The sequence below is a fragment of the Lissotriton helveticus genome, chromosome 4_1, assembly GCF_964261635.1.
Source record: "Lissotriton helveticus chromosome 4_1, aLisHel1.1, whole genome shotgun sequence".
Lineage (NCBI taxonomy): Eukaryota > Metazoa > Chordata > Amphibia > Caudata > Salamandridae > Lissotriton > Lissotriton helveticus.
This window is the reverse complement of record NC_136063.1, coordinates 1,286,807,008-1,286,822,461: the sequence shown is the minus strand read 5'-3', so window position 1 is coordinate 1,286,822,461 and position 15,454 is coordinate 1,286,807,008. Positions and strand designations below refer to the sequence as shown.

General features: G+C 41.4%; 1 protein-coding gene across 2 annotated transcripts in view; it reads right to left on the bottom strand.

Annotated features, from left to right (window-relative positions):
- RBFA (ribosome binding factor A) overlaps positions 1–15,454 on the bottom strand; it is a 117,961-nt gene that overhangs the window by 17,417 nt on the left and 85,090 nt on the right. For both annotated transcript variants that reach the window (XM_078687859.1, XM_078687860.1), the window contains 2 exons: positions 5,808–5,920; positions 4,651–4,735 (listed from right to left, as the gene is read on the bottom strand). In XM_078687859.1, the coding sequence (XP_078543985.1) occupies positions 4,651–4,735; positions 5,808–5,920 (198 nt within the window). The remainder of the gene's footprint in view (positions 1–4,650; positions 4,736–5,807; positions 5,921–15,454) is intronic.

Sequence of the window (15,454 nt, the reverse complement as noted above, 5' to 3'; positions counted from 1 at the left end):
GCAACTTATCGATGGGCAGAAAAGTATATAACATCAGGAGTGAAAGTGCACACCTTTTCTTCGCCATTTAACTTTCATGATTTTCATCAGCTTAATTATTATGCGTGCAGCCCGAGAACACGTTCTGCCCTGCAACCACGTAATAAGTAGCAGTATCTTATTTGTAATTTAGCACAAAAGCTGTGCGTCCGATTTGGAAGTGTACCATCGCTCACGAACTCTGGAAATGGATTCTGTAGCATCACTCCCGAACTCTGAAAATAATCACCCAATAGGGCATCTAGGTGCTTGCAGGTCCCACCAAATATCTTAATCCTGGTTTGACTGTAAATCTTTTCAAGTAAGCCCTTTCCTATTTCCAATTATGTCTGTGTTACAAGTTGTTAAATCAGGATGGACTGTTCGTTTAGTAACACGACCAAGACTGACTTGCACATAGTTAGGCCCAATCTGAGGTGACATGGTGGGCAAAATATGGGCTGCAATGCGGCCGGAGTAATTACCAGTGGCTGAGATTAATTCAAGCATTCTACTCATTTCTTTTTTGTTTACTTTGGTGAGATGCCTTAAGTGCTGCGATTATATCCAAACCTGGATCCTATGCACACTGTGCTACTGGAACCAAGGGGCACCCAACTGAAAAGCCCCAACTAGGGTGAAACCAATCTTTGGTTACTTGTGTTCCAGTTCAGAGAGAACCGTCTTGGCAGTTTGTAATGGACTGTTCCTAGTGGAGCAGGACCCAGAATGATTTGAATATGGCTGGGTCGATCCTGGGGCAGTATGGTGAGCTAAAGAACAATGGACTGGGATGAGGTTCGATTAATTATGAGTGGCGGAGATTAACTCAAGTATTCACTCCATCACAAATGTATCCAAGCAATATAAGAGTGCCCTCTTCACACAAAGTGTTGAATGACTTTTTTTTTTTTAAAGACCTTTATTGTACCCGCAAAATTATACACAGCTTATGGCCTACAACCCCTGGGGCCGGCCGCAACACATTTACAAGCGTTCAACAGTTTCTGGATCACACAGCCCATGTGCCGACAACCCTGGGGTACGGCGGCGTTCCATTACCATACGGGTATATAACTTGCATGGTGATTATCAGTCTGCAAAGGTCTAGTTTTAAATTTGAAACAAACAACGTCACTAAAGAAGGTACCACCTTTAGGTCGTAAGGTAAGCTAAGTGCTGGGCGTACTTCCCCCGTCCCGTCTTGTAATCTGGAATGTCGTGTGTGTGTATTTCTCAGTCCCTGGGGTCAGCTGATACCACGGTTCCCTGCAATTGGTTCTTCTGTGTAGTATTCCCTGAATTCTGAATAGCCTGCCCCTCAGTCCCACCCCCTCCCAGACTCGAACTAGAAATGGGACCCCCGGACGCTACACTCGTCCCCTTCTGCCCCTATCCTCCTACTCGTCCTCCCCCTCCTCATCTGATGTCAATGGATCGTCTTCCTGCATGGGTTCACAAATCCCTCTCCTGTACACGTTCCATGGGGTCCACATCTTGTTCCATTTACGCGGACAGGCCCTGCTGGCATATACTGCCCGCTCTGTTATCACTCTGTCCATGTTCGAACACCATTGTGCCAGTGAAGGGGATTCTGCCGCTCCCCATTTCTGTGCTATGTCGCGTTTTGCGATCATCATACCCAATGTGGACCACTGTTGGCCGTGCCTGGAAAGATTGTTCGGGTCCCATACATTTAACAGGCATATCCGTGGCTCAGGGATCACGGACACCCCCAATGTCTGGGATATAGTGCGCATCGTTTGTCTCCAGTACTCCTGGATGTGGGTACAGTCCCATATAGTGTGGAAGAACGTTCCCTCCTCCCCACAACCACGAAGACAATAGGGATGTTGTGCCCGCTGTATTAAGTGCAGTGTCGTTCTCGTGTAGTACACCCTGTGGAAGATCTTAAGCTGTACGAGCCGGAATTTTGCTGATATGCCCACTTCCTTAGGTGACGCCAGTGCTTCGTTCCACTCGAACTCATCCATTTCTCCTAGGTCCACTTCCCATTTGTCTTGCAATTTTCCCATTGGGTCTGGCAAATTATTGATCAATTTGCGGCAGAGGAGAGACGTGGTTGAATGACCTTTTTGATAGCAAGGATGGATGCAGAAGATGGAGGTGGGATAGACTTGAAACAATAAGCTCAGATTTGCATGAACATCAGATATGGCGTCTGGAAGGAAGGAAGGCAGTGTCTCAAAGTCAGCTGCTTCCAATGGAATATTGCAAAATGTAAGGAGAAGTTAAGACTTAAATCCTACTAACCCTAAAAATGGATATGCTGTTAACTATAAAGAATACTTTCCAATAATGATGTTAAAATCGTACGCCTAAGTGGAACAAAATGTATTGTAAACCAGATTTTTCTACATACCACTTCCTCATAGCATGCCTTGGGGCAGTTACCTCAGGCACTAGACACAATCTCTTTCACTTGATTTTGTAAAATGTACTTGTCAAATTTCATTTTGTCTTACTTAAGGTGGCCATATAACCAGAGAACAAGTTTAAGTGGCCATTATGACGGAACTCAGAAGCCGAACCATCAAACCAGATGATTAATGTGGTTAAGGATTTTGCCTCTGGCTGTGGATAAGTTATCCTGGCTTAATGATAAAGTTGATGTGGAAACAAGCATCGGCAAGGCAGCTGCAGGCTATCAGATTCCTTTTTAGCTTATCCTTCCCAAGTTTGATCTGCGAGTTTGAGGGTCATAGATATCAATTCAAACAGGTAGAATAAGGTTCCTCATTAGGAGAAGAATCTACTGAAGTTGTTGGCTTGAACATTTCATACTGCTGGAGGTGGCACCTGTCATTGATATATTCCAAACAATTAGCCAACACCAAGAGCTTGAACTTCCAAATCTTCTTTTTGCCTATATGTTATGTTATGTTAAATGAATCTTTTATAGCGCACGGCTACTCCATGGAGTGTCCCGGCGCTTTTATTGTAAACCTGTAGCAGATAACACAACACGGAAAGTAAGAGGCCCCAACAACAGAAAAGAAGAGCGCACTAAAGAGCAAAAAGCCAAGTTTTAAGGCCCTTCCTGAAAGTCAACAGATTAGAAGTGCTATGCAGTGCCAAGGGCAAAGTATTCCAGAGCTGTGGCGCCAACAGCCTGAAAGACCGGCCTCCAATGTGGGCCCTTTTTACTCGAGGGACCGCGGCAAGGAACAACGACTCAGATCTCAGAGATCGGGCAGGATGGTAGAAGGCTAGCCTCCTTTGGAGATATTTAGCTCCAGAAGCGTGGAGAGCCTTATGGGCCCAGGTCAATGCCTTAAAAACTATCCGCTTCCGGATAGGCAGCCAGTGAAGCGACTGCAGAAGGCCGGAAGTTCTAGCTCGCCTGTAAAGGCCAAAAATGGCCCGTGCAGCCGAGTTCTGGACCACCTGCAGCCGTTGCAGGAGGTACTCCGGCAGGCCGAGGTACAGGACATTGGCTGGTTTGTTGTTTGCATGAATTAATAGTGACTTGGTTTTCAATGAGGAAAGGAAAGGGTTCCAGGAAAAGTGCAGTGCCATGTTCGTGGCTATGTGTCTTGAATTTGCAGCCGATTGTAGTGCACTTTCTGTCCTACTATGGAAGCTTCCTTCATTATGGTTTGGAGTGAAATACGCACATTTCCAAAGTTGTGAAAAGAGCAAAGGGCAGTTATCCCTACTGCTGGAAGATCTGATAGTAAATTTATGGCTATTTCTGTAAAGAGTTATCTTAAGCCCTTATATGGCCAACTCATCTCTTGAAGTTTATTGATTATACATGTCTTCAACGGTATGTAGCAAACTTAATGCTTGATACTAAAGAAATAGGAAATATGCCAATGGAATTAGAGCATATTGTTGATGTTTATGAAGACATCAATCTTGCATAATATTCATAATTTCTTCTAATATCCATCTTCAGATATTAAGAAGCTTTTTTGACTTTATGGGTGGGAAGTGTCTGATTTGTCTGAATATGCAAGACCCGAATTTGCACTAGAAACATGGGCTTATACTATGCACTCACCGGTCCAATATAATGGTGCTTTGTATGTTTATATTCAATTTCCAAAGAATTAAAACTAAATATAAACCAAACTTCTTTTGAAGTTTTGCATCTTTTATTTTCACTTTATGCAAAGGTTCATTTGTTGTATTCTTTTTCATTCTTAGGTTTTTCCACGAACCAGGGCTTAAACTACCTTAGAAAAACTAGAATGAAAAATAATCCATCTTGTACCCTGGCTTTTATTAGGGATTTCTTTGAATATTCTTGTTTCACACTAGTCATTCATACATTGTTCTTCAGAAGAAGAGCGATTATCAAAAAAATTATTCTGAGGAAAAAACCCAACTGGTTGAACATTGGTTGATGACTGAAAAAGATGAGCAGGTAACCTAATATGGAGTGAGTGACCAACAAGACCCATGAAAACTTGCTAAATTTGATACAAATCTGGGCTGGTCGGGGCTGCCTTTACAGAGATTATCTTTTGTCAAAACAGTAGCATGTTTATGATAACTATCCTAGGATCTGTGGAATATCAATTTCCATTGCTTTGTTGAGTGTGTGGTGTGCATGGTCACATAGCAGCATGGTCGTTCCTCTTGAAATCGATTGATTTACTGTACCTTGGCAAGGGCAGCATTTTCTCTGTCTTTCACAAAGACTACTGGAGGAACGCCTCCTATTACTTGATGAGTAATCAACCAATGCCTGCAAAATAAAATAAATTAAAAAGACAGGAGATTCTAGTTCAGAGCAGCTTCTGGAGAATAGACTCTAAATGTGTTTCATGGTGGCTTAGGTGCAGCATGCTGAAGTTATTTTAGGTTAAAATCCTAACTTTACATCAGCTCATCTGTACTGGAATACCCCCAAACACGATCACACATTTATCCAGTAAAATAATACTACTCGTCTTTTTGTGCACAAACATTCTGAAAACTCTGTCATGATCACATTCCACGACTACTGTGATGGAAATCCTTTACACATAGCACTCTCTCAGTAAAAAGCTCAAGAAAATCCTCTGTAAAGTAGCAACACACTCTTTGCGAACATTGCACATAATAATCCTCCTTTAGCTCATTCACAAAGATAAAATAATTTACACAAGCTGGGCATGGCCTAGTAACAGCCACAGTCTTGCAGAGCTTTAAAACTTAAACAAGCACATTAAAGTATAAAACTAAATCACGCAGAAAAAAAGAAATACAATTGTACCGTACACAATTACAGGCAAGCAATGGAGATTTTTTTTTAATATCTTAGTAACAGAGTTTGCTCAAAGGATGCTGTATCTCTTCATGAAGTCCCACTGGTAAAAGCCCCAGACCTGTTAAATAACCTACCAGCAAACTATTCAAAACAGGGAGTTAGCGTTCCAAAAATTGTCCTACAAAATTCGGCATCTCTAACAATTAGGATTCCACTCTTACGTGTTACTTTATTTTATATTGAGACATTTGATTCTTCTTCATCAGTAAATATTTAGTTGTTTGACATGTTTGAACTGATACCTAAGGAATAATACAACAGTGGAAGGTGTGCGACAAACCTGTAGGTTACAAGCTTGTGAGTCATCAGTTGTCCCTATATCAGTGATAGTTTTAGGACATCCAGGACTACACAGTCAGTTGTTTGCTGTGAAAGCAGTGTGATCATGTAAGCTGAGTAGTGACAGACTTCTTACAAAGGACTTCGATTGTTATCCCACTCTCCATATGCCAACAAATGTGCCTTTTATATGTTGAACAGAAATTCCACCCTCACTGCAAAATCGCACCTTATTCGAGGAGCAGTTTTCTGCAAAATTGTCTCAGTGTGTTCATCTGCAGCTGCATCACCAGAGGTTTTCCAGTAAACACGACATGCTGAGAAGTCACCAGCAAGAGCCACCTTCCAGAAACATAAAACAGCTTATTTTACTTCAAAATATTTTGTTTGTAACTCAAAACATTCAAATATTTATTACTTACAAAACATACACTCACTATAAAAGCCTGTGGAAAAAAATGTAATGTAATAAGTACATTCAAAATAAGCAATAACAAAGGGAGACTTATTCTTGACTTCACATTGGTGGTTCAAAAAGTAAGGAAATATGTCTAACTTCATCAAGTAATGAAAGACCACAAATCAAATTGGCTATTTTGCCTCCTGCACAATTAAAGTTAACTTTTTTACCTAAATGCAAAGTTTCCAAGGGAACAATAAAGCGGTAACTACACGAGAACGCTACGCATAGGGTTCTTCAGCGAACCAACCAACTGTAACACCACATACATTTTTATTGCCAAGAGACAAAAGTGTATGTAAAATGTAGTGTTGCAAACCTGGACTACAATTGAAGATTTGTGCCTGCTTCTTATTGTCACATACAGAACTGAAGTAAGGTAGTGGATCAAATAAGGATGGAGATCCAGACAGAAAGGTTGATAAGGTGGTTTATTTCAGGCAGAGTAAATCAACCCACGACCAGTAAAGTAGAATACCAGGTTTGCAATGGTCAAAGCATACAGTATAACATTCTAAGAACATGGAATAGGAACTCTAAAGAAGGCATTCCTTAAAGAGCTAGTATACTAATAATAAAGTACATACTACACATCCTTCCCCTAATAAATATAAAGATAAAAAGTAGATAAAAAAAACAAAGTAAAGTAAGCAAATGCATACAAAGAAAAACAAGATTAATCCAACACATAATCATGGAATCTTACAGGAACAGATCTAATTCTCCGACTGTGATCCCTACCATCCCCCGCACCAATGGAATTGGAAACAGGCTGTAAAGTGGGAGGAGGCATGAGAACGTTGGAATCACCATGTGCTAACAGGGAAGTGTCAAGGACAAGGCTATTGCCGGGAACAGAAGGAACATTTGGAGAGGTAGATGATTCACCAACACCAAACCAGTCAGAATAGCGATCATCCGATAAATCTGAGGTCTGTTTGTTGGAAGAAATTATCTTTGCTTGTTGATCAGAGATCTTAATAAGGGCATTCTTGTTCCACCAACCCCTTTCAAATAAAAGAGCTGCAGAACGAGAAACTTTCAACACTTTAACCGGAGCAGAAAATTTGGATTGCCCCTTAGTTACCTTCACAGGTTTCCTAATGATGACCCAATCACCCGAAATAAGAGGTTTTTCTGTGACATGCATGCGTTTGTCATAATTATTTTTGTAACTCTCTTGTTTACTCTTGACATGTTCACGAATTTTAGTTAAATCCACGTTGACAAGAGAACTTTTCATCAACCAAGAAGGGTTCAACCTAGAAGTGGGAATTCTGCCCCGCAGTAAAACAAAAGGGGACACTCCTGTGGTACTGTGCGGGGTGCAATTATAGTTCCAAATTTTCTCGCTAAGAAATTCAGCTACATCAAGTTTATTAGCACAGGCTGTTTGAATAGCTTCCTTCAACAAACGGTTGGCTCTTTCTACAAGACCATTAGACGCAGGACTGTAAAGAGGAACTAACATGTGCTTAATGTCAACATTGTTTAAAAACAAATTCATCTCCTGTGAGACAAAGTGTGAACCGTTATCGGAAACAATTTCATGTGGAGTACCATCGATGACAAACAAACCCTTTAAAAATGAAATTACAGCAACAGAATTAGGGTTCTTGACTAAAGAAAAATAAATCCATTTGGAAAAGTAATCAATGGCAACTATTAAGAATTTGAGGTCATCCTTAAAAACAGCAAATGGACCAGAAAAGTCTATGGCAATTTTCTGCCAAGGAGATTCAGGCCACTCTACAGGAACCAGTGGTGAATTAGACAACTTCCAGTGTTTATCAGAGCATAGACACTGTGGACATTGATTGACAAAGGATCTAACCTGGTTATCGATACCAGGCCACCAATAAGTGGTTTTAATTTTATTGGTGGTACCAGTGATACCAGGATGAGTTTCATGGGCCAGAGAAATGATGGATTGCCGGATGCCAACGGGTGGGACAAATTTGTCTTGCCTGAACAAAATGTCACCTGACACCGACAATTCAGATGCAACTTGTGCATAATGTTTTTCTTCCATTGACATGTTTCTATCTCTGGGCCAACCTTTAATCAAAAATTTTTTGACATTGAGTAAGCAAGAATCGTTATCCATACCTTTTAACCAGTCTTGTTTAGTAAGTTTTGTACCTTGAAGGGCATCATCAACAGCAAATACATATTCTAAGTCAGAGTTGACAATGTTACAAGTGGATAAAGGAATGCGTGATAAACAATCCGCACGAATGTTTTTTCCTCCAGGTAAGTATTTTATTTCAAAATTAAATTCTTGAAGACGTGCCAATAGTCTAACTAAACGCGAAGAAGCTCTATTGGAGGAACTCTCGCCGAGCATATAAATTAACGGCTTGTGGTCTGTGTATAAAAGAAATCTGGTGCCCCAAATGTACATTTTAAATTTTTCAACTGACCATGAACAAGCTAAGGCTTCTCGTTCTATGGTACTGTAATTTGCTTCAGCTGAAGTTAATGAACGAGAAGCGAATGCAACGGTGCAATCTTCACCTTTAACTATTTGACTCAGAACAGCTCCTAGGCCACGGGAACTAGCATCAACGGTAATGATGCTTTGAACACCATGGGAAAAGGGCTTGATGGCAGGAGCAGAGAGTATCAGATCTTTGACAGAGTTAAAAGCAGATTGAGATTCAGGGGACCACACAAACTTAGCATGTTTTTTTAACAGATCTCTAAGGGGTTGAACTACAAGAGCATAGTTCCTAACAAAACGAGCATAATATTCGCTCAACCCCAAAAATGCCCTGAGTGAGTCTTTATCAAGAGGGGGAGGAGCATTTTTAATAGCATCTAGCAAAGAAGATTTGGGTTTAATGCCATCTTTTGAGAGGTTGTGGCCTAAGTAATCTACATCACTAGCCAAAAATTTACATTTCTTCTTGTTGACGGTAAGACCATTATTTAGTAGAGACTTTAAAACATACTCCATCAATATGTAATGTTGATCCAGGGATTCAGAATGAACCAAAATGTCATCCTGGAACGCCTGAATTCCGGGACAATTATAAAAAATGGAGTCCATTAATCTTTGAAATATACTGGCTGCAGAGGCAAGCCCAAAAGGTAACCTTTTATACATATATACACCAAAAGGTGTAACGAATGTTGTGAGAGGTTGAGATTCTAAAGATAAAGGAATTTGGTGGTACGCTGAGCGCAAATCGATAGTGGAAAAATATTTGCTACTACCGATGTTGGCCAGCATATCATGGATTTTAGGTAAGGGGTGTACATCAATGATAATGTTGCGATTGAGTACACGCAGGTCTGCACATAAACGAATTTCCCCAGAAGGTTTTCGAGCTACGACGGCAGCAGAAACCCATTCTGAAGACTCAATAGGAGAAATAATGTCTTGAGCAATAAGAGATTCAATATGTTTTCTCAAATCCTCTCTCACAGACAGAGGGACAGGCCGCACCTTTTGAATAACAGGGCAAGCGTTGTCTTTTAACTTAATATCATGCACGAAATTTTTCACCAACCCAATCCTATCTTCAAAAACAACCTTGTATTTTTCTAATACATTACAAAGAATGGGGTCATTACAATAATCAAAAACAGCTAGTAAAGGAAGATCACCCAAAGTAACAGGTTCAGGATGACCGGGTTTTAAAATAATGCCCAGTCTGGCTTGGTCTTGCCAACCTATAATATCACGGCCATTGTGTGCAACGTATATTTTAGTATAGATAACACGACCTTTAAAATCAATGTTGTCTGGAAAATATCCACGCATAGTTATGTCAAAACCCCCGAAAGCTTTAGGATTAACATCAGTAGTGAATAATTCTTTGTTATTCCAAGAGCACTGAAAAGTGGTTTCATCCAAAATGGTAATAGGGGATCCGGAATCAGCCATAACCTGTATGGTCTGAATACCAATAGAAATGGTGCAAATAGGCCCCTTGATGCTGAAATCACACAAAGCATTTACCTGAATGAACGAAATAGAAGAAAGGTTTAACGCATCACAAATTTCCTCCTCAGAATAAACCATATTAACCTTAGACTTATCTTTGGGTAAACGACACGAAGCAGCAAAGTGACCAACACGTTTACAATTAGAACATCTTTTACCTTGTGCAGGACATTTTGGATTATTTGCAATGTGAAACTTTGAACCGCACCTGTAACAAAATGCATTAGTTTTGGGTTCAAAAACTTTTTTCCCAATATTACGGTTAGAAACCACATTAACATTGCAATTGTCCCCTGATGCCTGCGAAATATTGCAAACAGTTGAAGAAGAGGCATGTTCAGCTAAAATTTTAGAGGAGACAACAGAACACTCAATACTTTTCGCAATTACAATGACTTCATCCAAAGTTGGATTTTTACATGTCAAAATTCGCTCTTGGATCTTCTTATTAAAGCAATTAAAAACTAACTGATCACGAAGAGCAGTCTCCAGATAGGTACCAAATTCGCATTTCGATGCAAGAACTCTTAAAGTAGCTACATAGTCTTCTATGGACTCTTCTTGTAACTGTTTCCTTTTAAAGAACATATGTCTCTCTACCATGACTGATGGATCATCTTTAAATTGTTTGCCCAGACGTGTTAGTGCCTCGGTATATTCATTCCATGAGTCATCATCAGCAGGAGCTTGAACTACTGCTAAATTGTCAAATAATTGTTGGCCAGCATCTCCTAAGTGATTGAACAGGATAGCTCTTTTTCTGGATGCAGGATATTCTAGAGCATCTATAGCTTCCAAATAGTTTGTAAATACACGTAGCCATTTGTGCCATGGAGTAGGAGGTTTGCCAGGAACAATTAAAAAAGATGGAGGTGCTACAATCCCATTGTTGTTATTACCTGAAGCAGCCATAATAATTCACACAAAAAATTTTTTTGTATATATTATGATAATTTCTTACTTGTCAGCCTTGAAATAGCACTGTCAGGAAAAACGATCTTTTAAACCTAGACAGAAGACGACCAAAATTTCACAGACAAGGTCGCGTTGACAAGAAGTTGAGGAGTGCGATGCCTGTCAGCGTTATATGAAGCAGACGCGGAGCGCTGAAATAGACGTTTTATTTTGAGAAGTTGACGTCAAGCGCTGCACACGTAAATACAGCTGGAGCGTAAGCAGTTGGAGTTGAGCGCCGATAACGTAAACAAAGCTGGGGCGCACTTAGATCACAGCATACGCTGGACGCATTCCAGAGTGACGCTGTAGACGTACTGCGCGTGTGCCAGAAGCGCGTACGAAAACAATTCCACAGCTAGCCTCACGAGCGTAGAATGCTTCGCGCATTTGAAAATAAACGGTATGGAGCAGGCAGCGCTCAAAGACGGCTTCCAGGTAATAAATTATTAAAAAAAAACTCACAGTTTATGTGAAGTTGGTTTCAGAGATGAAAACGAAAATTCCCAAGTTAAAATCCGATTTTAACAGAAACGTTGGAGCCAGTGACCTTAAAGTTCATGGTCGAACTGCTCATGTCGGTGGGTTTGATGCCAATCAGCTTCCGATCGTCGCCAATAATTGTAGTAAGGTAGTGGATCAAATAAGGATGGAGATCCAGACAGAAAGGTTGATAAGGTGGTTTATTTCAGGCAGAGTAAATCAACCCACGACCAGTAAAGTAGAATACCAGGTTTGCAATGGTCAAAGCATACAGTATAACATTCTAAGAACATGGAATAGGAACTCTAAAGAAGGCATTCCTTAAAGAGCTAGTATACTAATAATAAAGTACATACTACAAGGACATGATATGGATAATAAATACGTCAAGTAGAAGGTGCTCGCTGTCAGATTGGATAGCATCTGACATTAGAGAACATAGTACTTCCATCCCTTGATTTCCTAACAATTGCAGCCAATTACTATGGTTCAGAAATCACTGACTGAAATGTTTAGGCAGAGTTCTGATGAGAAGAATAACTGATGATATTTGTGTTGTACTCAGTGTAGTAGGCAATGCAGGAGGAAAAAAGGAAAATAAGAGCAAATTATGATCTGGTTCATCAAATGCTAAAACATCTAGCTGAGGAAGGTGAGAATAACCCAAGGGTGGATCGTAGCCTTTAGGGCATTGTTCAGAGTGAGGGTGCAATCATTCACATAGCAATTGTGCTGCTGGATAGAGGGAGTCGTGAAATATAAAAGAAGTCAGTATATACAACTTGGATCCAAAAACAGGAAGCAAGGGTTGGGTGGGGGGAGAGAAACACGTAATAATTAATCAATAACATTCTTTATTCACATACCGGAGGTATAAATAAAATCACAAAATATACAATAATCCATCAAGTATAAAATATTGAAACCAACATGGTATTCCCAAAAAGTGGTGTTAAGATAACAGTAAAAAATAAATAAATCAGCAAGACATACTTTACATAAAGTGAACAGCTAATTTAAAAAAGAAGCCGACTATATGGGAGACTTCCTCATTACTTAACAATGGCAAATATCTAAGAGCCACCCTGCATTAGACCAGGGAACATTTTCTTAAGAGTGGTATTAAATACTGTTTAGTACATATCACAAAGGCAGACACACCAGGGATATGCATTGTTGTATTCCAAGGGGAAGCTAAGCGGAAAGTGAATAGAACCCGCCCTAAAGCAGAATAAGAGCAACCTCTCCCATCTTCCCATTCCCCATGATGAATAGGGCTCCATAAAAGCAGTTTCTTTCAGATTAAGATAATACTGCACTGTAATTTACGACATTCAATACCGTCCCATTTGGTGTCCCTTTTCTCCAAAGTGGGAATTTACTACCTTCTTATCATCTCTGTCAGGGTTGGCTGAATTCAATAACATCAAGTGGTCAAGCTCTTTAAAGGATGAGTCAACATAAGTGATCCAGTGGATAGCCGTGCACTTGTCTTGCAATAAACAGTCGTTAATAATTTCCCTGTTTAGGTTTGCCTCAGGATTAACCCGACTCGAGAGCCATAATAAAATGGGGGCCAATGTAATAAGCTCTTCCAGATAGCGCAGAAAGAGCTCGCCATGACAAATAAAGTGCGAGCTAGTAGGCAGTTGATGCAACAATCGACTACATGAACGAATTTCCTCAAGCTGTATGGGACTGCTATTAGCGTAGCCTCAGACTCCCGCACCATACAAGCTATTGGAACCCACTGAGCATTGTAAATAAACAAAAGAGGTTCAGGGACTTCTGGCCTGCCGGACAGCCAGCCAGGGAAGACTCAGAAGCTCTCCTGCCGCCCTACATTACTAGGTGCTGGTGGAGCTGTGTAAGCAACAAGTGCCCAAACAATTACAATGTAACTCCCAAGTATGGGAAGTTGTGCACACTGATTAATGATTTACTCCCGCGTGGTGGTGAAGCCACCCTACGCCTATTGGGACCACAAACCATATGTGTGGCTGTTGTAATATAAAGGATGTCCTGTAGTTCAGGTGTAGATTAAGTAAGATGGTTTATTGAGTAGTTATGATGAGGAGCCCCACCAGGAGCAGCCTTCCTGCTGCTCAGCCCATTCTCCAACTAACTCTCACAGATATCCAACATTCTACACCATACTCACACTAGCTGAGCATTAGGTATAACAGTGGCAAGGTTCCCCTACGCTGTGGCTGTGAGACTGCTGCACTGGAAGTCGCGTCCATCATCGCACTTGAATTCCCAAGCTTGCTGCCCCGTGGTTGCATTGAGCGAAGGACAACCTGTGGGAACACCTGTGACTGAGGCATATGCGGCCAGGCTGTCAGTGTTCTGACTTTGGGGCCCTTGCCTGAAAATGACTTGAGCCTAAGCACAGGCAGCGGTTTCAGATCTGGCTGTGCTGGCCTACTCGAGTCACAGTGGGACGACCTTTGCAGCACCAGAAGCCCTCGGCCTGATAGCAGGGTGGAGGCCCCACTCATACTGATCCATCTCAAAGGAGCTGCAGGCCAGTCTTTCAGGAAGGCACTGAGTTGCCGGCACAAGCTACCCGGCTCTCGAAATCTGCCTAGGGAAGCAGGGCAACACCAGTTTGGATGTAGAGAAGCTGAATGCTGCATATTAAAGCCTTGTGATCACGGAGGTTGGCCCGCCACTATCACCTAGTAGGTTGGGAGGAGTGAGGGGCCCCAAGGAGTGGTTTACATCACTAATGCAGAAACACCAAAAACACAACGCTGGGCTCATTATGCACTGTAGTAATTGCCTCCCCATTGAAACCGATATTATGTGACTTTGCTGAGCAGCGAACGCGGTGTCATTCTTGAAGGTTGAACTGTTGACAATATAGTTGGTTCTGGCAGCTCTCGGGCCTGCCCTTGGAAATGGCAGGCAAAGCACTTGTTATACCAGACCCACAAAGTCCTTACACTAAAACATCTAGTGACCATATGAGCCCAACGCCTAATCAGATGAGTCGTCAAATTTATCCTCTCCAAGTGACTACTGATACATTTCTACTTTGTTGCTGGGTGGTGCCCAAGATTCTCTCCTTAAAGGAGGGAAGCAGAGGAGAAAAGCCCTAACAAGAGTGCTAGGAAGCACAGATATCACTCCTGCTGCATGGCTTACATTCCTTTTTTGCTTCCGAGTTACCGCAGACTACAAGCCCCAGGATTTTCTTCTGGAGTGCGGTGGTGGAGGAGGAAAACCCTAACACCAGTGCTATGAAGCGCAGCTATCATTCCCACTGTGTGGGACACCCCCGCTAAGGTGGAGGAGCGTCACCCCACTAAGTGTGGCAAGAAAAAGAAAATGCTAATAATGCAACGCTAATAATGTTACGTTATTATAATATCCTTCTTCTGAAAAATGTAAGCCCCATTGGGGCAGGTTAGTGCTTGTCCCAGGGAGGGAGAGGAGGGGTAGTTGCTGCTGCACCAAGTGCACTTCACAGTTTGTCCGGCCGTCTTGGGCTGGCCAATCCATCAGGCACACTTAGCACGTTCTCCACTGGCTGTATTATACAGCCTGAGGTGGAGAACATGCATGGCCTCCTAGTCCCCGTACGAGCACCGATTATAACATTTATTATCAAACCCATTTAACCACGGGGAACCCAACAGCAGGTATGTTCTTCTTGCGGCACTAGACTTAGAGCAATTCACAGACTAGAGATAATCCACCCGGATCAAATATCACAGGAAGTGCCCTAACTGCAATGGCACATATCCAGTTTCTATTGGTAAACTTTATAACAAATCAATTTTACCATCTTAACAAGTACATTAGGGACTCAAATAGCTATGTAAAAAGTAATGTTACCCTCCAACTGCCAGATCACTGCACTCATTGTGTGATAGTCTTAGAGGCAGTTCCACTGTCAGCTGACAATATAAGAGAAGGTTTGCTGGATCTAAAACAAAGTTGTTTATTAGCCAAGGACAAACTCAGGATAGTGCAACAACTTATTTGGCGAAATATCTTTAGTAAGCAGGGTTACTGGGGT